Genomic DNA, 26,564 nt, shown 5'->3' with positions numbered 1-26,564 from the left:
TCATCCCACTAGCCACAATGAAAGGGTCATACCTCAGACAATGAAACATGCGGGCCCTTCCTCGTTCTCCCCAGCAGAATCCTAGTTCTACGCCATAAGCCACTCCTCCCATGCCTGAGGAACTCATGCCAATCCCATTCTTTTGCAGTGATGTTTCAGAGGGAGCATGTGGCCTGGTTCTGAACAAGGATATGGGAATGATGCCTGGCAGAGGTGTATGAGGAAGGTTTCTTCCCTCCTAAGAGACACAGGAAGACACAGTTCTCTCCCGTGGACGTTGATGTCTCCACACAGAGATCTGGAACTCCTGTGCCCATAACACAGGAGATAAGGCCAAGGAAGACCAAGCAAAGAGTATCCCAGAGAAGCAGAGTCAGCAGCATGAAGGATGATGTCTGGAGCTCACCCTGCTCTTGGCTTCATGTCAGGGGAGAGAACACATTTCTTTATAGTTGATGGCAGTTTCAGTCATGGTTTCTGTTACAGGCAGCTGAAAGCATCCAGCTGTACGCCAGCCTTGCTAGAGACAATCTCCCTCTCCACGATTATTACGCTGAAAAGTCATCCCCACTAAGCTAGGGGTTCCATCCCCTGCCCCGCCCTTGAAAATTCCAATCTGCTCCAGGAGGACAGGTTGGGTGGCTGGACCACCTTCTCTGGAGAGTGATGAGGGAGATGGAACTACTTTCTTTTTCAGATCTATAGTTCAGTGACCTCCAGTGATTAAATGGGGCCAGGATGCCTTAATTCACTGGTCCCTGCCGCCCTTATTAGGAAGAATTTTTCAATCAATTTCTGTATTTCGCCCCAACACTTACTATTTAGAGCAAAGTCCTCTCAGGGGCCGAGAAAAATTTAGGCGTTCGTTTTCTGAGGTTCTCACCATATTGAAATAAAGAAGCAATTTCAATATAAGGTTGCAGAAATTATAATTGGAATGTTTACATCTTGCAAGTAAGTATGTTTCACGTATTCCCTTGTCCCTGAGTACACACAAAATACACTGGAGAAGGATCTGGTTAGGGGAGGATGTTTAAAGAGTTGAAGATGAGGTTTGAACATCTTTCTTTCTAATATTTTCAAAAATCCCCTGAGGCAGTAAGAATGACATTATTTGTAGATAAAGTACAAATTTGGGCTGGGTGCAGTGGCTCACACCTGTAATCCCAGCACTTTGGGAGGCCGAGGTGCGTGGATCACAAGGTTAGGAGATCGAGAACATCCTGGCCAACATGGTGAAACCCTGTCTCTATTAAAAATACAAAAATTTTTGCTGGGTGTGGTGGTGCATGCCTGTAATCCCAGCTACTTGGAGGCTGAGGCAGGAGAATCACTTGAACCAGGGAGTCAGAGGTTGCATTGAGCCTAGATCATGCCACTGCACTCCAACCTGGCGACAGAGGGAGACTCCATTTCAAAAAAAAAAAAAAAAAAGTACAAATTTGGAGCCCTTTGTCAGAACACTGGAATGACCCTTTGTAAAAACCAATGACAGTCTCTGCCAGAATCACAAAAGCACCAGCCTTCCCATTAGCCTGACACCCAAGCACCAGTTCCCATGAAGCCTGACTCTTGTAGTCTGAGCTTCGAGTCATCAGATCATCAGATACATATGGTAGAGTATTAAAAAAGGTCAAGGCCACCATGACAATAAGAAAAAGAAAAGTAACCCTTTCAGCAACCTCTGCTAGCAGTGCACTGAGGAGCTGCTAGGCTCTCAGGATCCTGGGTCTGGAATGCGGAGTGTAACAAGGGTTCGATGCCTGGCTCCAGCTCAGGCCGCACAGAGCAGCCTGGAGACACACGCTCTATTTCCATTATTTGCCCTTCTGAAATAATACGCACTTTAAGCAAAGGAAAAAGCTTGTTGATTCCCTAGGGAGTGTATTATCCCTTCTCTGAAGCAGTACAGCTTAGTAGTTATGGGCCTGTCACTTACCTAGTGGTGTGAACTTGGGCAAATTACTTTGCCTCAGTTTTTCCAGCTGTAAAATGGGAATAGTAATTGGGCCAGTCTGACCTACACCTAGACTTGCCCATGGGTGTTATCATGCCTTGTGCTCATGACAGCCCTGGATACCTTAACTTTCTCCATATCGCAGATTTTGATGTTTCATTTTATTTTCCAATGTCTAAGCGAAAATAGTTGAAAGGAAGAATAGTGCCATGTTAAGTCTCCTTGCCTCAAATTGGGGGGTGTGAGGGTGACACCCTTGAAAGTTATAGGGTCATGATTTAGTACCATTAAGAATTCAACTTCTTGCAGAGGCCTTCATCTTGCGTGTCAACTTTAGTCTGTTCTTTAGAGGCTACTGGGAAAGCTCCACTGAGGAAATTAGAAGGTCTCACACACATTCAGATGGAGGGAACACTGCAAAGATTAGCCATATCTGCTATGGACACAGGAAAGAAGCTTTGTCCCATAGTACTACTTGCCATTCCAGGTGGACAGGAGCATGACAACAGCTGGCCAAGGGTCAGGCCAGTCTGATCAGACCTACACCTAGACTTGTCCATGGCTGTTACCATGTCTTGTGCTCATGACAGCCTTGGACACCTTACCTTTCTCCATATCACAGATTTTGATGTTTCATTTTAATTTCAAGTGTCTAAGTGAAAAAAGAATCTTCACTGAAATGTATAGTGTACGTAAGAATCTCTCAAAGTTTGTTCCTGTATATGAAAGAAATGGCTCTCCCTGTGTGAAGAAAATCTGAGTTCAATCCCAGCAGCTCAATTAAGATTTATCCATTTTTCCAGGTTTTTCATTGACAGCCTTCATTCCAGAAGAAATAATATGTGCTTTTAGTGGGCTAGCGCTGCTAATTGACATGCTGTGAAATGAATTCAGCCCTCAGATGTGGTTTTTAAATTGAATTTATCTTCAACCTAAAAGAACTACTAATTATTACGTTAAAGTCTGGATCATCCAGTTCTTTTTAAAGAGCTGGAAATCTGGGCCAATTTTATCCACATGGGTCAAATGAGCATCCCCATTTTATTTACATGGAGTTACAAGGAACCATCGATGGCTTTCCTATCTCCAAAAGCAACAAATAACAATATAACTCAGCACTCTACCTGTGGGGCAGGGGCTAGGCATGAGTTCTAAATTTCATACGACCTGTTGGTTGTCACAATTTGTGGGGGAGGTTGCTACTGGCATCTCCAGAGTAGAGGTCATGACGGCTAAATATCCTACAATGCACAGAACAGTTCCCTCACAGCAAAGAATTATCCGATCCCAAGCTGGGCGCGGTGGCTCATGCCTGCAATCCCTGTACTTTGGGAGGCCAAGGTGGGGGGGATCACAAGGTCAGGAGTTTGAGACCAGCCTGACCAACATGGAGAAATCCGAACTCTACTAAAAATACAAAAATTAGCTGGGCGTGGCAGCACATGCCTGTAATCCCAGCTACTCAGAAGTCTGAGGCAGGAGAATCGCTTGAACCCAGGAAGTGGAGATTGCAGTGAGCTGAGATGGCACCACTGCACTCCAGCCTGGGCAACAGAACAAGTCTCTGTCTCAAAAAAAAAAAAAAAAAAAAAAAAAGAATTATCTGGTCCCAAATGCCAGTAGTGTCAAGGTTGAGAACTAACCCCTTGCTTTAAAGAGTGATTTTATTAAGAAAAATAAAAAAGAATCGGTAGCAGAGGCCCTGCTAAGTCAGACTGGGGGCTTCACTTTGTTTTCAAAGTTAACAGAAAGTAAACAACATTTATGACTCAGCCTGCTGCAAGAAGCAGGGGATGGATGGCTGTGGTGAGTGACAAAAACAATAATAAATGGATTTGCCTGTCTTGTCTCTTTTTCAGAGTCAGGGAAGGAATGAAATGACCGGTAATTATCATTTAAACTGCTGTTTTATCCTGCATCAATCAGAGCTATTCATTCTGGTTACTCACAGACCCTTGGGCTGAAACCACACTAAATCAGGGTCACAGCCAGTGTGAATGTATAAGGCCAGCCTTTTTACTCTGCAAGTGTTAATGACCTGGGCTGAACAGCAAGGGCAAGTTTCCATGCAAAAGCCATCTGAGATCTTAATCTAGGAATAAATGGTTCTATATGGAGCCTATTACCTGGTTTTTAATATTCTGTATTCAATGGGACCACAGCTGTAAACAACTCTTCATTCATTTCTCCATGAAGTTAATTTGCACTGTGTCAGCACTGCAGGCTTTTTGCATATGTTCAGGACAAGCTGATATGAGCAGGCCTGGAATGAATAATGTTTAGTAAAATCAATAAACCTTATTATTAGTCACTAAGGGGACTGATTTTATGTCTATAAGAGCAAAACAATTAGAACGTATTAATGGCAGATTCATCATAGTAATATAATGGAGCCAAGTACGCTTGTCTTTTGGGAATCTTTAATTTACTATTCGGTACTGACTATATACTCAGCCAGAGAAATGGCACATATAATATAAATAAGCTCTGGCCTTTGGCAATTCATGTTGTCATCAGCAAAGACAACACTGAAACAGTAAGAGGAAGAAACAAAACTTCATTTAGTGATTAATCTAAACCGTCATGAATAATGTTCCAGTAAAAGCCTAAAGGAAGAACCTATTCAATCGCAATGTGCTTTTGGTCATATATCTCTTTGTATTTATCAGCATTCCTGTTTATTACAGTAGCAGAGTTAAAGATGGTCCAATGTACCTATTTACAACCCTATTTATTTAATCACCTAATTAGAAGTGATTTTTAAAAGCCTGGTATGTAATAAACATACATCTAGTCATTCTGCAGCTGAAAGGTAAGATTGGCTTCCATATACATTACTAAGAGCAAAAACTCATCAGGAATCCACAGTATCACCCAGCTACCAACAGGAACATAATAAATAATTCAGCTAGTGAAGACGTAAGTTGACCTTAATTCTGCTTCTGTGCTTTGACAGTTAAGGGGTTGGTCAAGAACTGGATCGGCATGGAGGCAACCAACAGATACCTTGCTAACTATATTCTAAACAGAGAAAACATACTTGCTTAACTAGTGTAAGATAAATTACCTCAAGTTTTCAAGGATAATCCAGATGTCGTATAAAAACTAAAAAGCTTTGATAGCTTAAAAATGATGAAAAATATGTGAAATACTCTTATGTGTAGGAATAAATACCATAAACAATGTTTGTATAAATGACAACTTGGAAGGTATTCACAAGAAAAACTGAGAACTCACAGAAAAATACCTTCTTACTAAAATCTATTAAGAACATGGACTAGATGTATAAGGCAAGCAGCAAAGGCAACACTTTAAGGTGGTCTTTCAAAAGCAAGGGAAACATTTCTTTTGGATTGCAAAATTCTATTCATTTGTGAAGGAAAGGGCTCTAGGTAGACCTAACCAAATTATACTGAGACAAATTCTGCCAGCTTAAAGAACTTTTTAGTACATCGAGTGGTAAAACTGTCATTAGCAATTATAGTAAAATAATAAAAACTTACAGCTGGAATGAAGCATTGAAATCAACCAGTCCAAACATACAAAGCACACTCCCACTTTGGGGCTTGTGGTACTGGCTTTTCCACCTTACCATAGTGCTGTTCCCCAAGACACCTGCATGGATCCCTTCCTCATTTCTTTCTTTTTTTTTTTGTTTCTTTTTTTTTTTGCTACGGAGCCTCGCTCTATAACCAGGCTTGAGTGCAGTGGTGCAATCACAACTCACTACAACCTGTGCGTCCCAGGTTCAAGCAGTTCTCCTGCCTCAGCCTCCTGAGTAGCTGGGACTACAGGTGCGCACTACCACGCCCAGCTAATATTTGTATTTTTAGTAGAGATGGGGTTTCACCATATTGGCCAGGATGGTCTCGATCTCTTGACCTTACGATCTGCCCACCTTGGCCTCCCAAAGTGCTGGGATTACAGGTGTCAGCCACCTCGCCTGGCCCCTCCCTCATCTCTTTAGTGACCACTCTGTTTACAATTACAAACCAGCACACAGTAACTGTGCCCCACTCCCATGCTTCATTTCTCTTCATTGCATTTATCAGCCATCTAACATGCATTGTATATTATTTAGATATTTTATGATATGTTTATCCCACCCACTAAAAAATGAAAGCTCTGTGAAGACAAGAATTTGTTGTTACTGCAATATGCCAGCACCCTGTACTGTGCTTGGGATAATGCAGGCACTCAGTGTTTGCTCAAAGCAAAGAAGTGGGGGAAGAGGCAGTTAAAATGTGGCTTAAAATATTTTAGTAAATCAATGTAATGACAGCTAACTGACTGAATGACTTTTTACATATTTTCCCTACTGTCCACATGTCATCAGATTTGCATCTTTGGAGTATTATTCCATACCACGAAAACCTGTATCTACCAATTTCTAGTGATATCATGCTCCGTGTTTAGAATAAATACCATGTGAATGGGAATACATTCACCAAATTAAATACTCTATTTGGTTGTAATGCCTATGTATCCTATCCGAAAAGTTAGTATCTCCGTACTGTGTTTTGTGTTGGATATTAAGAATATTAAGAAACTCTTCTTTGAAAATTAGAATGACTATCAGCCAGGTAGAAAATAACATGAGACAGACAAGAAGCCATTATTTAAAAAAAAAAAAAACCTTTTTAATTCTGATTGCCAAATTATTTAAGGCAGGTATAAAAAAGGAAAGCATTCAATATACATCTTACATAAAATAAACTAGATTACAGCATAAAACAAGTAACCAGGCAATGGCATTAAAGTCTCTCTCTTCTAAAACTGGGTAATTGTAAACATTAAAAAAAAAAAAAAAAAAGACTTTAGGACTATTCAAGTAATAGAACAATCACAGATGTCTCTGGTACGCAGGCTATTGGGTTATTTGCCATTCAAGATTATCAAAAAATGACACCTCATTATTCACAGATGCTCATTATTTCCCCATTTTAATCTTTACATTATATACAACACAGTTTTTGTGGTACTGGCAACCCCATGCCTTCCAAAAGTATTTTTTCCACAATACACAAGTACAAAGAGTGACTACAGGAACATTTTACACTGATGCATCTTTAACAGGAGCCACCAAATAGACATCTAAATTGTACCAAAGTGTCATCATCACAGTTAGCCTTTCTGAGGGGCTTATGGGAAATATGTGAAGGATATGCAAGGTTCAGGCACACTGATACATAACATTATTTATTTACAATTTTAAAGGAAAAGGAAAAGAAAGAAAGTAGCCTTTTCTGGCTAACACTTTTCAACATGACAAATACATTTTAATTTCCTTTACTGAGTGGTTTGCGACGTGGCAGCAGACCCTGTGTGTGCGAGCCTGGTTACTGATACAAAAAGTAAAGAATATATATATATATAATATATATATATATGTATATATACAGATATGTATACGTATATATATATATATAAAACAGAAGTTTAATTACAGAAACATTTGTTACTCTGTGATAAAATCTGTAATTTACAAAAATGAAATGACTGGTTTTTGCCTGCCATTAAGGCATTTCAAATTAACACCATGGAACTGATGTCTGTATAAAGCGCTTCCCCATGTGATCCAGTCACATGACAATGTACATTTCCAATCTTGTTATTCTCTGCAAAAGAAAAGCAAACTTTAGCACAGGGTTCTATCAACTTTTTTTTTTTTCTTGAAACACAGTCTCAACTCTGTCACCCAGGCTGTAGTGCAATGGTACAATCTTGACTCACTGCAACCTCTGCCTCCCAGGTTCAAGAAATTCTCGTGCCTCAGCCTCTCTAGTAGCAGGAATTATAGGCGCATGCCACCACGCCCAGTTAATTTTTGTATTTTTAGTAGACACAGGGTTTCACCATGTTGGCCAGGCTGGTCTGGAACTCCTGACCTCAGCTGATTCACCTGCCTTAGCCTCCTAAAGAGCTTGGACTACAGGCATGAGCCACCGTGCCCGGCCTCTATCAACATTTGACACTGCAAACCTGAAAACTATAAGACTGATAGGCTTATTTTTAATTCCATTCAAACGTGGAATTCAATTCCAGAGAAAGTGAATAAACACAAAGTAATGATATACATTGTGAAAAGTATTAATTTTATAATATTAATAATTTAATTCCTTTAAATCATTTTTCTTCTTAAAACTTAAGGAATAATTTAAGATATCAAAGAGCAAACGTTACCTTTAGCATTATGAAAATAAATGTCTCCATTTGCGACTTTATCTTTAAATATAATAAAACAAAGGGAGTCATGGTGAATTATTTTAGCAATGCTGTAAGGATAAGCCAAGAAAATTTCAACTGTCTGAAAAACTAATCAGTTAATTACTCATCTACATAACTCTCATAGAATGAGGTTCATGGAATTTTAAGTTGCATGTGAAGCAACTCATATTGGCATAATAAACACACTCATTATAATGATATAAAACCCAAGGAGATAGGCTTTTGGTCTAAAAATCCCGTATTTGCTTCCTCCCAACCATTAAGACATTTTCCATTTAGAGCTAATTTAAAATGTAGAGGATATTTACCTTCTTTGTCCAGGAAACATTCCAGATGCAGATGCCTGGGCAGCCACCTGCTGAGAGGCAACAAGGGCAGCAGAGGTCAAGCCTAATGGGGACAAAAATATACAGTGTCTGTGACCTTTAGAAGGACAAGAGTAGATACAGGCCCAGTGCAGAAGGGCCACAGACCCAGCGGCAGCACGGTGTCCTCTCCCGAACACACACGTGAACTGTTTCATGCAGCAAGGACACAGTACAAACCATTTGGTCTATTTGCTATCTATCCTTTCTTGAACACTCTGCAGTTTTCTTCATAGCTATTAAAAGGAGATACAGCATTCCATCTCTCTGACTCCGCATGGTGCTAAATGGTTTGCATGCATTCCTGAATAGGAAGCTCAGGAGAAATAATAGATGCCAGGTAACAACAGGAATCAAAAGTCACAGTGAATTACAGAAGCTGCATGCTCTTTGCCTGGAATACAATACTTTCATAATAATTGTTATCACTTTAACATTTTCCCCAGCGACTGAACACAATGCATCTCATAAGGTACACAGAATCAGTAAATCAAACTTAGAAATGCTCTTAACTTTCACCCCACAAGACGAAGGCAGCAGTCAGAGCCTGTAATAGCTCCAAATGGCATGATGGTGCCTAATAGAGAATTCTTTTAAATTCTATAGACGACAGTCCTGGGGAAAAAGAGAGTAAAAAAGTGCAAACCTAGGGAAGATTACCGCCTCCTATGTCTTTTATTTGGATACATTTTCATTTCCCAGAGGTAATGTAAGACAGTAAAATAACAATAATAATATTATCTTAAAAGAGACAATTATTTTCTGCTCATATATAGTTTATATATAATGTGTTAGACTAGAAATGAAACCTCTCTCTCTTCCAAGTTCTTACCATACCAATACAAATTGTTTAAGAGATTGAAAAGCTCCCTTTTAACATTACTAGTTGACACTAAGTAAAAAGACTTGAATACATAAAAATGACCCTTCACATCTGTATATCACTTGCCAGTTTTGGAAACACCTTCAAACATATTCTCTTACTTTCTATTCACACAGCAGTGAAAGAGGCAACTTGGCAAGTGCAATCGGTTAAATTATGTCTGCTTAAAATATGTTGAAGCCTTAAATCCACAATGTGATTAGATTTGGAGATGGGGCCTACAGGAAGGTAATTAAGGTTAAATGAGGTCATATGGGTGGGACCCTAATAGGACAGGATTAGTGTCCTTACAGGAAAGCACACGAGGGCTCCCCCTGCCCCTTCCCCACCCACCAGCTCATGGACAAAGAAGAGGTCATATGAGCACACAGCAAGACAGCGGCTACACACAAGCCAGGAAGAGAGGCCTCAGCAGAGGCTGGCTGTGCTGGCACCCAGATCTTGAATTTCCAGCCTCCAGAACTGTGAGAAAATAAATTCCTGTTGTTTAAAGCCGTGCAATCTGTGGTATTCTAGCCAGTTGTAAAGATGGTAACACCACCCACCTGCTATGAAATGACAAAGATGGGACAAATAATACATGTTCAGCTAGTAAGACACAAGGTGAAGCTTCCCTCCTATCAATCCGAGGGCTTTTTAAAAATGTTTCTCTTTCTCAATTCTCCCATTTAGTGAAGTCACAGCAGTGAAGAGCTGTGAAAAACCCTTGAATGAAGTTATAAAAGTGTTAAACCTGATCACATTACTCCCACGATTTCCATGGGAAAAGACCAACTTAAAAAGCATGCAGAAATCAGAGCAAGTAATTTCACCAAAGCCTCCCACCATCTCCCCCTTTTCCTACGATTTCCCTGAAGGAGATATCTGATCTTCTGATTGTTATATTCAGTGCCCCAGACACTGGCCACCACCCTCAGTCTGTGAGATAACAGTAAGCTGCAGATAACATCAACTGGTGACAATTATTAAGTGGTAGCCATTTCATGTCTCAATAGAATACAAAGATGTGAGAATAGCCTTAGCTGTGTCGCTAGGAAATAAGTGTTAAAAACCCTCCTGAGAGCTAATGTGAACTCAAAGCTGAATACTTTTAAGATGTGAAATGCAATTTTAACAACTGTTTTCCAAAGCAGAGTGGCCAAAGACACAGTAATGACAGAGCTACTGACCTTGAAAAGGGTCGTATTGACCCGGGATTAGCGGGTAACCCATGCCAACGTGGGTGTGGTGGTGCGTGTGCAGGTGCCGCTGGCCGAAGGGGGAGTGGCGATCCCTTTCCCTTTCTGCCTCCCGTTCCCGCTCAGCTGTAGCCTTTTCCACTGGCTGCAACAGAAAAGAGAGATTTCCCCCATTAATGCTCTGAAAATCAACTTTAGAAGAGTGCTAGACCACCTTTGACCCTTCGACGATATTGTGTTAATGATTAAAAGTAAATATAAGGATACAATTCTTTAGAAACTAAAGAGAATTTCAAAAGACATGCATTAGTTTCATTTGGAATTAAGCCAACACTAAAGAACTGCTCCACCCAAAGTAAACCAAGTGACACCAATGTTTTCCTGAAATGATGAAAATAAGGACTTCTCTCTATATTCGTTCATAAGTGCAGGTTAAGAATTCACCCAACTGCTTCCCAGCAACAACTGTTACAAAATAAATTGTTTTGGAGATATCTTTAAAGTCAAGTTTTCTAATTACGCTTGTATTTTGTAGGGAGAGCCTATCTCACAATTTTAAACGTGTGTGTACACATTTTGTTCTACTGAAAAAACATGCCCTAAAATTATATGCCCATATAAAGCACAAGAAATCACTGTCCTACACTCACATTTTGAATCTCTCAATTTCTGAACTCCCACAGAGAAGCTCCCTTCCTCCCAAACCATAGTTTGGGGTAAGGATGGTTTATTTCCTATGCCTTTCTACCTTTAGAACCTAACCACCCTTTAACTAAAGTTATCCTTCTCACTTAAAAGAAATCCTTGTATTAAGAAGGAAGACTCAGAAAAAGATTCAGAAATCACCTTTTCTAGTTTCTCTATAGAGTTGCTGGTGGACCTATTCACATTGCAGATATTATTATTTTAATTTCCTTTAAACTCTTTCATAGCCAAGCACCATCGTATTTTTGTTTAGTGTCTCTTCACAACCGTCTCTAGGACTAGAGCACTCACCCTTTTTGGGGAAGAGCCATCTTTCACAGACACATATTTGTACTGCTTCAGCAGAGTTAAAGGGACATGACAAAGAATCGAGGCAAAAAAACAGCAGACACAGTTCTCACCCCTAAGCCACATGAATTCCTCTTGCATACGAGCCTCAGTGTGCAAGGCTCAAACTTGTGCCTTATTACATGTTACGAGCACTCGGCTTTGCTAGTGATGAACTCCTAACCATGGACATTGATGACGTGAATATGAAGGGTCAATACAAGTAGTAGAAACCTTAAATCTCTCCAGAAGTCAAGCTAACAACAAAGGTAACTGATGCAGGTTGGAGAGCTTCTATTTATATACATGCACATTGGTGGGAAGCAGGACTTACTGCCTAGATGGGGCTACTTGCTTCCATTAGCTTCTGCCAGAGGATTTTGAACCCGATTTTCTATTGTCTTTTTTTTTTTTTTTTTTTGAGACAGAGTCTTGCTCTGTCGCCCCAGCTTATGTGCAATGGCACAATCTCTGCTCATTGCAACCTCTGCCTCCCAGGCTGAAGTGATTCTCCTGCCTTAGCCTTCCAAGGAGCTGGAATTACAGGTGCCTACCACCATGGCAGGCTAATTATTGTATTTGTAGTAGAGACAGAGTTTCACCATGTTGGCCAGGATGGTCTTGAACTTCTGGCCTTGGGTAATCTGCCCACCTTGGCCTCCCAAAGTGCTGGGATTACAGGTGTGAGCCACCACACCTGGCCCAGATTTTCTATTGTATTAAAAGAGGTCATCTGAATTTGCGTGTAAAATATCTGATTTTTAAAAGCTACCCCACGAGAAAATATTTGCCCAAAAGGCCAACAGTTTGTGGCCTCTGAACTACTTACTCACAAAAAGTATATAAAATAGACTCCTCTGTTGCCTAATTCCTCAATGTCTTATCAAACATATTTTGCACCAAAAGTTGGTTCCTATGAATTCAAATTTCTACCTAACAACCATCCTCCTGGGTAAGCAAGGTATACTAGATTTTTGCAACAGAAAAGCTTGCTACTGCCATACAAGCTTTAACAATTTTCTCACACATGTGAAAGCATCTTACTTTTGAACACGCCATTCTTTATGTATTAGGATAAAACAGCATCCTGAAATCACAGCTGGGTTCCGAAACCCATTTATATTTCAAGACTGTTCTCTAGTTTGTTCCCCTTTCTCCCCCAAAACACAGTACTTTTAAATAACAACAAAAGGAGGCTTACAGCAGGAGACTTGCTGCGGTATTGGTTAGCATGCTGCTGGAGCAAATCCAGTGCTTTAGATTCAGTGGTTGTTTTCGTGTTGATGCTAGGGCTGGTATTGACTTTCTCTGTCTCTTCTCTCCCTGACATCTTCCCATAAACAGGATAATGAAATCCTGGAGAGAGATAGGCCCCTGCAGATAAACAACAAATGCCACATCAAGTTAAGGGCTGTATCTTTAAAAAAAAAAAAATCATTTGGGTTACATGAATTTGGGATAAGAGTCAAAGAGATCTTAAAATAGGGAGTTCCATTAAGAATGGGCTACATCATCATTAAACTGTATCTAGCTTCTCCAATTTTCTTCTCCCAGTTAATTCATCCTGATGAAGGGAGGTTATAAACAGAATTGAGCTTACAGCCATTTCATACATTTACGTGTCCGCTTAAGTGAAAGGAATAGTAGCTATAATGATTATGACAGTAAGTGCTTAGAATATTTTCATAGGCTATAAAGTATCTGTCAGTCTAACAGCTATAGCAGACCATCAGAGACTATGGAAACTATATCTGAAGATTCTTGACATTTCATTAAAAGAAATCTTATATTAAATCAGTTTCATCTTTGGGACTTTAAACCGCACAACAACAAGCAAAACAAATGTCACTCTTGAAGCTTCTAATTTATCTTGAGTTTTTAACAGCTAATATTTGAACATTGCCTCTTCCCTCCAGTATAGTCAGAACCGACAACACGTACCAGGGTAACTGTGCATTAGGACGGGAGAAACAGCTCGGTATGCAGGATGGCTTGGGTCGTACATCTGTGGGTAAGGATAAGCATGCAAGTACTGTATGTATGACTGATGCTGACTCATGGGTGAGGAGACAGCCACTCTTGTTCCCCGAGAGTCCTTCCAGCTCACAGGAGTCTTTCGATCATCATTTTTCAGCTTGCTCTCCTCCATTGATTGAGAATCAGGACGCTTGGCCTCTTTGGGCTCCTCTTTAATGCTCGTTAATGATACAGGAAGGCTGGACACACCACTCTCTTTATTAGGGGTTTTCCTGGGACTATCCTCTTTTAATTTCTTCTCTCTATCAAGTTCTTCTGACTTTTGCTGATCCAGATATTTGGGCTGGTATACGTAATGATGCCATGTTCTTGAATCTGGATCCTGATTTTTTTTTTTAAAGAAAAAAACATTAGATTTATTTTAAAATTTCAATTTTAAAGAAAACTTGTTAATGATCATGACAGCACTAGTACTCTCAATTTTCATGCTAAGTTGACCTTTATTTATGTGCTAGACACTGTGCTAATTGCTTTACCTCCTTCTCTTACAAGGTGATAATGTCCCAGGTAAGCAGCATTACTATTGATCCCTTGTACAGAAGACAGAACTGAAGCATTTGAAGTTCAAGCAACATCAAGGTCATGCTGCTGCCCAGTAGCAGAGCTGGGCTTCAAACTCAGGTCTGCTAAAATTCAGAGCTGAGCCCTTATTGTAATTTCTCAACACTAAATAGCATCCTCAGACATATTCAATTCCACCTTCATTTGCCTTTTAATATCTCGCACAGGTCAAAGAGTGTTAAAAACTCTAACTCAAGCTAATAATAGTAAATTTAAGCAATTGCTATAGCTATTAACATCACTTACGAGGAAAAACTCTTGGTTTCCTAATACATTTTCCTCATCTACTGCAGCTGAGGCTTAATATATTGGCTCACTTCTCATTATGTGCTATCATCTTAATCAAAACAAAATTTCAAATTAATAGCACACATTATGGCTTCTCTATTGGAAAACAAAGCCATCTATAACCCCCCCAAACTGTATCATTCTTATGCAGACCTGTGAAGTGACAGCCTGATTTATGCCTCTGGAAGTGGGGTAACAGAGAATCCTAAACGGCCTTTGTGATGCCCATCCCATTCATGATATAAACCCACTGGGATTCAGGTTCTCAGAGAATATGCAAAGTTAGGTCTAAGTGTGTGGGTGGTGGTGGTGGGGGTTAGTGGTTCTTGCTCTAATGCACCAGGGATTATCTAAGCATGGGGGTTAGGGCTGGAGTGGGGGTATGCAGTGCCGGGAAATACCAGGATTAATGCTCATGGGATTGCAGTGAGTCAGGGTGTCTGAACCATGACAGAAGGTGCTAGCACATTTGTGGTTTCATGGTGACCAATTTTCAGGTGTTCTCAAGCTGACTGACCCCGGGGGCTCTGGGAGAGCTGCTGAGGACCGCCACCCAAACCTCCTCACCCTCCTCACAAACGTTCAGCACGAAACTCTGGGTTTTGGGGTACTTAACACAGAGTGTAAAGCTGAAACCTAGGCATCTCTGACCCCCTGTAAAAGAAATTTGGGCCCCAAATTCTATTAAAAACATGAATGAGGCCAGGCACGGTTGGCTCACACCTGTAATCCCATCACTTCGGGAGGCTGCGGAGGGCTGATCATGAAGTCAGGAGTTCAAGACCAGCCTGACCAACATAGTGAAACCCCTGTCTCTACTTAAACTACAAAAATGAGCCAGGCATGGAGGCGCGAGCCTGTAATCCCAGCTACTCAGGAGGCTGAGGCAGGAGAATCGGTTGAACCCAAGAGGCGGAGGCTGCAGTGAGCCGAGATCACCCCACTGCATTCCAGCCCTGGCAACAAGAGTGAGACCCGGTCTTAAAAACAAAAACAAAAACTAAATGTGATATGTGAATGTAGGGACCCAGTTTTTACCAGTTTTTATTATCTTCCAAGAAGATGCAAATAGAGATCTGAAAATGGAAAATAAATGTTTTAGAGATGAGACGCAGAATCTCAGAGTGGGAATTCAGCAGCCCCACAGTGGAATGCCCTCGCCTTGGACTAAGTCAGAAATTAAGGGACCTCATCAGAGTCACAGAGTGAGTAGTGGCATAGAACACAATCTGCAAAGCACATGTCCACAGTTCCTTTTACTATATAACATGACAAGAAAATAGTGATAATGTACATTTGAGAGCTACATAGTAACTCCTAAGAATCTTAAGATATTTTCAAGAGAAGAGGAAAAAACTCTTAATGTGGGTTTCCTTCCTGTGTCAGAGGTCTAACCAGATCAAGCCCAGACATGTATAATACAAGTCTCAGACTGCTCTCTCCCTGTTGGGGCCACGCTCCACAATCTTACTTGTTTAAATCTCGAGGTTGGGTCTACACCTGTCTGCTTCATAGAGTCCATGACAGACTTCATTTCTACAGCCTCCTTAATAAGCTGGTGGTTTTCCATCTGCTTAGCTTTGAAGCTGTCGGCCTGAAGCTGCTGCTGGTGATTGGAGAGAAGCTGCGATTTACCTGTCTCCTCAGTTTTATTAGGCACTGATGGCCCTAGTTTAGAATGGTTTTTGTTAGGCTCCGGAGTAGAGGGAGCTTTTGAGATTGTGGCCGATGGCATGTTTTTCTGTTTAGTTTCCTCCTTGCCCAGCTCTTTCAAGGGGAGCTCACTTTTCCTTTCACAGTCTCCTCTCCCAGTCTGGGCCATTTTCTGCTCTGCCAACCTCTGGTCCTCATAGTACTTCTCATATTGCTGTCTATAGGCAGGGCTGGTGGCCATCAGAGACTTCTGGTCCATATAGAGCCCATAGGCATACTGGCCATAATACAGTGACTGAGCCAGGGCAGGATGTCTTTGTGTGATCACCGACTGGTGCTGAGGCTGCAAGGATGCGGAACTGTGGTCCACTTTCTTTGAATCTAACTGCTCTGTCTTGTCTTTCTTTTCGGCATCTTCCTCAGACTCCTTCTTGATCTTCATTCCCTGTGTGCTCCCACTATTTCCAGCTGCAGGGGCGCCGACCTGCCCAGGGTGCATGTAACTTGGAGAATAATAAGGATCATAGCCGTGGTAATAAGGAGAATGGGACTCTTTCAGTTGAGATGATTGTGCTGTAGTTGAAGAATGCCCTTTCACTCCACCGTCCTTACTAGAAATAATATCTGATGGGGAACCGGCCTTTGATCTCATGCCCTCTGACCTGCTGTCGGAACCACCGTCGTCAGCAGCATCGGATATGTCCGAATAGGCCGGGCTGCTTGTCTTGGCGGCTGAACTCTCGGCCCCATTCTGGGTCAACACATGCAGAGGTGCCATTGGTGCCTGCCCGTTCACCAAAGTGCTGCATTCCATCCTCGAGGCGCTCCCGATGGAAGGGCTGGGGGCGTTGTCTGTGAAAGTGTACACCTTATCGGCTTCGGCTTTGATACTGGCCATGCGGCTCTCCTGAGACTCTGACAGTCCATTTGCCAGCCCTTCATTCTTGTTGAGATGATCCTTTAAAAAATGGCCAGGTAGATCTTTGCTGGCCCCCTTGGAGTCCTCTAGCTTTCCCAGCTTGGCATCCATTTTTGGGCTTCCCGTCTCTTTCCCTTCCTTGTCCTTCAGCTTTCGCTTCTCCTTTTTCTTTTTGTCTTTGAGTGACACCAGAGCTGGGTTCACGGTGATGGGCTCTCCCATAATCGTGGGCTTTGGTTGAATGGGTTTTAACGGAGGACTCTTTGGTGTAGCCTGAACCACAGTCGTCGTGAGGGAGGGCAGTCCGGGTATTGTCCCCGTGGTGGTGGTTGTAAAGGTTGCAGTGGGTATAGCGATTAGCTGCGGGGGAGTGGGGGCTGGGGCAGGGGCGATGGGCCGGGCACTTTTCAGTTTAGAGAGGTTTTTGTCCATTTTGCAGTTGTTAGCTTTCTTGCCCTTTTCTTTATCTCCTAAATTTTTCTTGTCAATTAATCCCTCTGCTTCCAGTTTAGGCATCTCAGCAGCCAAACTGCCGTCTGCGGCTGAGCAACTGTCTAAGGCGGCCGTCATGTTGGAGATGACTGGAAGGTTGTTCAGCTCATTGTTAAGGCCCTTCTTTTTGCCAGAATTCTTCCCAGCTTTAGCACCAATAATGGAACCTGGGCCATTGCTCATCAGCTCTCTCTTTCCCTTTGGGGTCCCAGGCGGGTTTCCGGCCCCAGGGGATGCCGGTGCCTTCACCTGGTCATAAGCAGATACGCTTGTGCTTGGCTCGCCGCATTCCAGTGCCACGTTACTCAACGCTTCCTCGCAGTCCGAGATCTTGTCCTCGCTGTCAGGCTCGAACTCCAGCTTGTTTTCCGGGTCTAAGTGTGCATGAGCCTGGTGGTACCTCAGGCCGTTAATGTGCTTATACTTTTTGTTGCAGTTTGGGTGGGGACAGTCGATTAACACTGGAGAAGAGCAGCCTTGGTCCAAAAAAGTCGTCTCTGGTTTCCCTTGAGGGGTAGTGGGAGTGCTTCTGGAATTGGTGCGGACGCGCTTCCCAGGCTTATTGTCCTCAGAGCTGGAGTTCAGGTCCAGCTCCATTGGAGGCTTGTTTTTCCTTTTGTTGGTGGAGGAAGGGCTGGCTTTGATGTCCTCAGCGGCACAATTTGGGGGTGTCCTTCGTCCGCTGGCATTGAGGCTGCCCCGCCTCCCTTTCCCATTGGCCCCCCCTCTGTTCTTGTTCTGCAGCCCTCTAGACTCCGTGAAGCTGGCCTCGGAGCCTGGGGCGGCAGCAGCAGACCTCGCTCTCTTCCCTCTGCCCCGGCCCCCTCTCATCTCCAGGTCGCTTGTCGGTGACTCACAAAACCTATGGAAGCAAGTAACAGATGTGAAAATGAGCATTCCCAAAAGAGGCAGGTGAAATCACAGAGTACACAATGCAGCAGAGCAGTCAACACTCCAGTAGCTTAAGGGCTGGGCCCAGTCAAGGAAAAGACTGACAATTTCCAACACCTGCAAAAGAGCAGGCTACCAAGGGCTTATATTCTTTCTCACAAAAACCAAGGAAAAACAGCTCAAGTAGCTAGCTTCCAATCCAGTTCACATTCCCATTTTGAGAAAAAAATGAAAACAAAGGCAGGAGAGAAGGGGTAGGGAGTACAGATCTTCTGATAGAAAAGAAATCTAGCATCTGCATTTTACTGCATTCAATCCTAAATTGCTCATTTCTCCTTTGCCTGGTTTCAATTACAGGCACACTTTTATGTGTTATGAATCCCTCTCTATAGTTTCTCTGCAAAGACAGGATGGAGGAAGGAGAGAAATAAAAAGCCCTGTTCCTACCTGGGAGGGGCCCAGTCATGCTTGGTGCAGTCCAGTAGGGTTCCCACGTATGTTTTGTTCCTCCAGGTGACATTGACCACTAGGACACCTGCAGAAGCCAGAGGATGAAAAAGGATCATAGTTACCACTGATTACTCTTATTTCCAGTTCACTTACTCTTTCCTGCTTTCTTCCTTTCTCTTTCTTTTCTTCTTTCTTTTTCTTTTTTTTTTTTTCCAGCAAAGTTCTATTCTCATTTGCTTTCAAAAGCTGTGGTTTGCATTCTTCCTCTTTCTGGTTTCAGTGACCTCAAGTTAAAACCCACAGGAAATAATGAGTGTTGTGCATTCGTGCGCGTGCGCATGTGGTACAAAGGGTGAAACTGTGTGTGAGAGGGTAATCAAGATACTGCTGACAGAAGGAAATGGTTTTTGCCATGTCCTGCTGTAAAACAGCAACATTCACCTCTTAATTTTTCTATTATTACACATAATTGCTTTCGTTTGGCAAGCAGCCAACATAAACTAGCGCCAGTTACCAGAGCTTAAACCAGAGGGTGACTGAAAGGAATCGGTTTTGTTTCCAATTCAACAATATAAAATGATGGTGATTTTTATTAAGAAAAAACATTACGCAGGTGCATAAAAATAGGAATAGAGGGGAGAGTGGGGACTTACCAGATAAAACAGACAATCAACTATGATTTCTCTTTCCTAATCCTCCCCTCTTCAGTTTTGTGAGACAATAATCAGCCTCAGTACCGTATCTGTTTCAGTGTTTGGTCTTGTTTCACATTAAGGACTCCTAAAATAACCCTCTTAAGAAAATAAATGTGCACAATAGATTTGCTCTTGGGGTTATCTTTGGAATCAACTTTGGTAAGCATTTGCCTCAGAGGATTAGAAAAGAAATCTCAAAACTAACACACTTGTTTCCTGCAAGCCATTCTGCTTTTTCCAACTGCTTTGCAGACAGACAATTTAATTTAGCACTGCATCTGTGAATTACTAAACTTAAGTGCGCTTGGTATACCAAATGTCACAGAGAAACAAAATATAATATCCTCTTTATTTCTGAGAGGATAAATGCCAAATTAAAAAAAAAAAAAAACTTCTTTAAAGCATATTTTAATAGAATCCTGATTTTGAGACATACATAAAATATTAGGGGAAAGAAATAAAATATTTAACTAAGCCTTTGTTTTCTGCACCTACCCCTACTCTTTCTTGGAAGCACCAGAAGACATTAGTCAAAGTCTGTTTCTAGCTGGTTTGCTCACTTGCATTACCACTGCCATTCTGAATTTTACAGAAAACCTGTAATGGGCTCCTTGATGGTAAGGGAAACCTCACAAGGTAAGACTCATTTCCTTGGGAACCTTTTAACAGCAGGTAAAATATTTGAGTGGTTGGGACTCAAGTAATGGAGAAGGATTCCTTCCAAAGTCTCTAAAGGAGATTTTAAAATTGTTTCCCATATGGTCTATGTTGCTATTACTTAGGCAACAGCTGACTTATTTACTCAGTGTTAATTCACTCTATTGTAGCAATAGGCTAGCAGGGGAAAGGCTAGGATGGAGCAAGGCAAGTATTTCCTCAAATCGCAGCTGATTCCAATGTAATTCCCTCAGGACATTTTTTAAAAAAACCACTGAGTATAAAATTTCATATTGCAATGCGAATCAATGGTAATTAGGCATTTGGTCAAAATTTGCAAAAGAAAGAACAATTGGAGGAAAGGATTCTTTATGAGCACATCCCTTCAGGAAAGGGGAGGGGGTGGAAGAGGAGGCGAAGGGGAGGACTGAGCTGGTTTTCTCATCATCTGCTCTCTGGGGCACTGTGTGTGGTGTCAAAGACCTTTGCAGCTGCTTAAAATTCTTTAGCATGTCAGCTATATTTACAGTGCAGGAATATATCTGTATTGCCAGAAGGTTACTGCATTTTAGCTTTAGATGCAATAGGCTGAATCACTGCGTTCCAGAGTCCCTGATGTAGCACAAATGTATAATTAAAATTGCTTGAAAGGAAACATGAAAGAAACAACAAACCCTCCATTCTTGCAGTAATAAAATTAAAAACAGGAAAAGTCTGCACAGACACTTAACATTTGTCTGCAGTGAAAGGCTTTTGTTATTGCTTTTCCCCTAAGGGTTTCGCGTTTCCAGCGAACGCTGGCCGCGGATTGGCCGGCGCCCGCTGCGAGCACTCGCGTCTGATTGGCTGGGCCGAGGCGGCCGCCCGGAGCACGGAGGCAGCGTCCGGGGAGAAGCGAGCGTGGTGGAGGCAAAGGGACGCGGCCCCAAGGCACGCTGGCCGTCGGGGGCCAGAGGGCCGCCCGCGCTGCTGGGCTCCGCGGTGCCCGCGGGACATGTGCTCATTCACACTAACGAGCCCGGCGGTGCAGTGAAAGCTGCGGTCTGCGTGACCGTGCTGCGCCCCCCCAACCACGCGGCTTCACAAAGCACGCCGGCCCACGCAGAACACTCAGAACGCAATTCACGGTCTCAAACAGGGTCAAGGGAAACCTGGAGCCGGAAAAAAGGAAGGGACCCAGGGCAGGCAATTAATCACTGGTTATCTGGGGCCACAGGTTGAAGCTGTCACAAAGGCAAATCTGCAGTCGCAACTTCCTCACTGTAAAATTATTCACAGCTCCTGCTGCTCTTTCTAGAAGCCACACAAGCAGACCTCTTATCGAAGTACAAGTGATGCCGTTCTTACTTGCACTCAGAAGGAATAAAGTCCTGGAAAGAAAAGTCCATTTTTAACTTCAAAGGGCCTAAATAAGTCACCCTTATTTTTCCAGAAGGACTCTGTATTTAAAATGCTCAAAACAAATGCTTTACTCACAAGGAGATTTTGAATACTCTCCATCAAGCAGTGCTAATTAAATATGTGTGCTTGTGTCTAATCTTTCTTTATATGTATGAGCTGCTTCACAATGCCACAGAGTATTTAAATCTGCCTACAATTCATATGCGAATATATACAGTCACATGCTTACACAGCCAAATCTGCCACTCTATATTGGAATGAAGGCTTAAGGAATGTTTCTCATATAAACTACACAGTGTATTGTTGCTTTGTAAGAAGCTCTGTGTTTAGACAACACCCCATTGTGAAGGGCCAAGTATAAAGGTGGTGTTTTAGTTCTAAGACATGTAAATGATTTATCATTTTGCTGAAATCTCAAAATCTTGAACATTTTGTAACCCACAGTAATATAAAGCAAACTATACTTACTGAAGGCATAAACCCCCATGATGAAAATTAGTTCTTTAAAAGTGCAAATTTGAATTTTATATATCTGGGCATAAAGTTCTATTTCTCACATATACATCGGAAATAAGTGTACATTTATTCCAGAAAGATTAAATAGTTTCTTTTCATGCACATTTATTCAAACATCTAGCCTGTGAGCTAGGTGTTGGGGTCACTCAGTACAAGTGCTTTTCATCTTTATATTCAAGCATTCTACCAGGTTTATTACTCTTCCATTTCCACCCATAGACTGGGCCTGGTCATTCTCAGGAGCTAATGCACTATAACAAACATTTTATACTTGAAAAATATCTGAGGCTTATTATTAATAAAGTAAGAATACAGCTGAAGAGTACAATGGATGGTTTGAGAATGTGCTGACCACACGCAAGTTTCTTCTTTGTATTGTTAACACTTTGTCTAAGATGCTGCCCGCAAAGGCCTATTACCTACAGAACATTTAATAAGAACAAGGTCTTTATTATATAGCCTGAGCCTCTTACTTCCTCAAGCCAAAAAAGCCTGAGACCTCATAATGATTTCAGTCGGTGTTATGTCCTTAGTAAACGGTTTCCTGGAAGATGTCAAGCCCAACAAACACTTACTGTGTGTGTCTACGGAGTACACATTAGGTACCTAATTGGTGCTATAGAATCAACCACGTTTTACTTGGGACTCCATCTAAACTCTGTAGTTCAAGCGTCTGTAAGCTTAGAACAGAACAGATACAGGCATACACTGTAATGCAGAAGTGGAAGTATAGTTTTGTCTATTACCTGCATTTTTAGAGTAGGCCCTTTATGCTGTCATATCAGGCTAGACCCTGGATTTCATGTTCATGGTGCCCCCACCTAGACCAGTGATCCTAACCCTGCCCCCATCTGACTAGATGAGTGATGGGCACCGGGAGCAAAGGCAGCCAGCCCAACAGGGACTTAACATTGGGAATCTGAATGAGGAGTATACAAGTCCCAGAAAGTTGGCGATAGAAGTAGACGCCTAAAGGTACTAAGAGGCACAGAGAACCATGATGGGCCAAAGTTCTCAGGGTGCAATAGCTATGAGACCAGGAAGCCAACTGCACTGCTAGTGCAACACTCTCGGGACGTGTGTGTGTGTGTGTGTGTGTGTGTGTGTGTGTGTGTGTTTGTGTGTCCCTTTTCCCTCCAGCTTCATCACTGATAAAAGATTTCACCAGGCCGGGCTTGGTGGCTCACGCCTGTAATCCCAGCACTTTGGGAAGCCAAGGCGAGCAGATCACTTGAGGCCAGGAGTTCAAGACCAGCCTGGCCAACGTGGTGAAACCCCATCTCTACTAAACATATAAAAATTAGCCAGGCGTGGCGGCACTGCCTGTAATCCCAGCTATGCAGAAGGCTGAGGCAGGAGAATTGCTTGTGCCTGGGAGGCAGAGGTTGCGGTGAGCCAAGATGGAGCCACTGACCTACAGCCTGGGCAACAAGATCGAAACTCCATCTCAAAAAAAAAAAAAAAAAAAAAGATTTCATAGCACTCACCCAGGATTGCCTAGTTATTTTCCAGACATCTTGTTAAAAAGTTTTTCGTTGTGTTAAACTAAATTTGTCTTTGAATACCTCGGTCCTGGCTGTACCTCCTGATACCCTGCAGATGCAGTCCACCCATCATCCAGTCAACAGCCTTTCATCCAGGCAAGGACAGTGACCATGCTGGCATTCTCCTCACCCTCTGCTCACTCTCTCTCTTTTTTTTCTCCCTCTCTCTCTTTTTTTTTAATGAGGTGGGCTCTCAGTATTTTGCCCAGGCTGATCTTGAACTCCTGGCTTCAAGTGATCCTCCCACCTCAGCCTCCCAAAGTGCTGAGATTACAGGTGTGACCACACCCAGACTCTCTATCTCCTTTACTCTCCAGCCTAGACATGTTTCTTCGACCATTTTTCATGTCACACTTTTAATTCCCCTAAAAGAAACCTTGAAGATGCCTTAGTCCGAATCCCTAGGGAAACTTCCTAATGAATTAGAAGCACATGGAGACAAATGTAAAGGTTCTCACTTCTGTGAATCCTTGCCCTAGACACCCACATACCATGCACACCACCAAAAGACGGCCATTGTCTCCTGGGTCCCCACAGCACTGCATACACTGTTCTTGGCTTGATGGAAGCTGACAAGCCATGTTTCCCTTCCGTTTCTGAACACACAGCTAGACTCCTTCTCAGCCTCCCTATCACTCTGATGCGGCCATGTGACTGAGTCCTATGGAAAGAAAATGAGTGAACTGATCAATGTGGGCCACTTCCAGGCCATAATATCCACTTGTCCCTTTCTGTCTGGCTGCAGTGGAAATGGCTATTGTGATCTCGAAGGCCTCAGGATGAAGGTGGCAGAGTCTCCTTCATCTGGGACCCTGAATGACAAGGAGAACCTTCCAGGTCTGAACACTATTGAAATTATTTGTCCTTCCATAATACATGGCCCCCACTGCTCGTACACACAGTATGCCTATCTCTTCCAACTAGATAACACTTCTTAAAAATAGGAGCATGCCTGCACCCACAACCCCTGGCAGGACAGTGCCTATTTAACAGTGAGAATTCATTGAACACCTGGGAACTAACTACACAGACACTGACGAGAGAGAGTCTAGACCGAATTCTCTAGACTTCAGTGACTTCCTTTTATTACTACCATACTTTTTCAATAAGCATAATCTCCCACTAACTTTATAGATGATAGACATTCTCTGTGGAGAGGCTTTGCTCCCAAGAAGTTGTAAATGTGGTTTATGAATTATTATTTCTGGTATTTGTGAAGCTGTTTCCTCAAGAACGGGGCAAATGCCTGATTTCCCAGTGGATCGACATAACTCTGTTTGTATTAGAGTTTAAAGACTGTTTCAGAGTCTTTAAAGTGCCTCATCCCCGGGACAGAAGTCTTTGCCAAGCATCGCAAATGCTGAATTTGGAATCAGACAGAAGTTTTTTTGAACTCTCTCCGACTACCACATCTGGATGGACTTGATGTGCACCCAGGCAGAAAACAGAAACCTCATTCGAATAATGCCAAATGGTAACCCATTCATGCCATAATCCTTAATAAAAAAGTTTACACATTTCTTTCCTTTTATATGTATTTTTTCTAGTGAAACATTAGTGATAAAATGTCACAATATGCTGATTTCATGAGGACAGAATAAAATTCATGTATTTCAGATATCATATTACCCTATATTTTTACACAATGAGGCTATTGTACCTAGTATGATTTATCGCTGTTTCTTTGTTCAGGACTGCCTCCCCCCATTAGTTTGTTGTCATCACTCTGTGATATTCAACACTGGTACTTTTTAAAAGCTGAATCTTGTATAGTACAAGCTTCGCTGTTCCAGCCTTGAAGCTTATAACCTTTAGACAGATCCTTCTTCAAGTACAATTATTTGGGAAAATTTTAAATGTACAACTAAGGTTGCTCATAAAATACCTGCCAGCCAAAATTCAGAGGGACTTTCCCATTACCTGTGCCAAGTATATATGGAGAACCAGGACAGGAAAAGTAAGTGTTGTCACATGACCATAAAATGCAGTATGTTTTTTTAAAGAGCCCTACTGCTGGGCTGAATGTTTGAAGAGTCACTTTAACCACATCCTGTAATCAAACCATCTGGAACACAGTGCTGCGATTAGTCACCCTGAACATAGGGCTTTATCTGAACAAATAGTGTACGGCAATGGGGCTTGGGAGATAGGGCAGTACTAACAAAAGAAAGTGAATGAAACACTTTATGCCCTAGTGTGCCGCCACCCCAGTCATAAACCCCAGAGACACACTGCTCTGGTGTTAATGTACTACTTTATGAAAGCACAGTGAGCTTCAAGATTAAAGGACTGAAGGGCTAAAAATTGCCGGTTTAGATAGATCTTCTCTGTCAGCGGCGGGCCTACGCTGGCATCACTCTATCTGTGTTAATTATAACCTCTCAGATGACAGTTGAGCATTCCTATTAGGGTTTGGTGTTATTTTCAGGGCATTAGGAACAGGGTTTGTTTATGGGAGGATAGCTACGATTCTTGATTTGCCAGAGGTTAATCTGAACACTGAGACCTTTTTTTGATTCATCTAAACCCGATCCATAAATAACAATAACAACAAAATGAAACCTTAAGCAATACCAAAAAGCAATGGAAAAATGCTGTTCTAGTCTGCATTTTAAAATATGATAGTCTTTCTTACTTGACTGTACTTATCTCTTTCAAAAGTATGTTTGATCATGGTATACAATCTATGGAGATAATTTAAAACACACACACACACACACAAACACACACATCTGAAAGGATTTCCCCCCTAAATACACAGAAGAAGCCCTAAATACACACACACACACACACACACACACACACACACACACACAC

At 42.1% G+C, this 26,564-nt stretch overlaps 1 protein-coding gene across 4 annotated transcripts in view; it reads right to left on the bottom strand.

Moving 5' to 3' along the window:
- Window positions 1-6,570: 6,570 nt before the first annotated feature.
- The window catches only part of ZNF608 (zinc finger protein 608), a 115,592-nt gene continuing 95,598 nt past the window's right edge, over window positions 6,571-26,564 (bottom strand). For all 4 annotated transcript variants that reach the window (XM_032266153.1, XM_032266312.1, XM_032266083.1 and 1 more), the window contains 7 exons: window positions 18,932-19,019; window positions 16,001-18,455; window positions 13,585-14,002; window positions 12,845-13,017; window positions 10,603-10,756; window positions 8,494-8,575; window positions 6,571-7,575 (listed from right to left, as the gene is read on the bottom strand). In XM_032266153.1, the coding sequence (XP_032122044.1) occupies window positions 7,569-7,575; window positions 8,494-8,575; window positions 10,603-10,756; window positions 12,845-13,017; window positions 13,585-14,002; window positions 16,001-18,455; window positions 18,932-19,019 (3,377 nt within the window). In that variant the 3' untranslated portion in view covers window positions 6,571-7,568. The remainder of the gene's footprint in view (window positions 7,576-8,493; window positions 8,576-10,602; window positions 10,757-12,844; window positions 13,018-13,584; window positions 14,003-16,000; window positions 18,456-18,931; window positions 19,020-26,564) is intronic.

Source organism: Sapajus apella, unplaced genomic scaffold, assembly GCF_009761245.1.
Source record: "Sapajus apella isolate SASKATOON/1434 unplaced genomic scaffold, GSC_monkey_1.0 scaffold1, whole genome shotgun sequence".
Lineage (NCBI taxonomy): Eukaryota > Metazoa > Chordata > Mammalia > Primates > Cebidae > Sapajus > Sapajus apella.
Note: the sequence above shows the minus strand (reverse complement) of the source record. Positions and strands in the feature narration are given on the sequence as shown.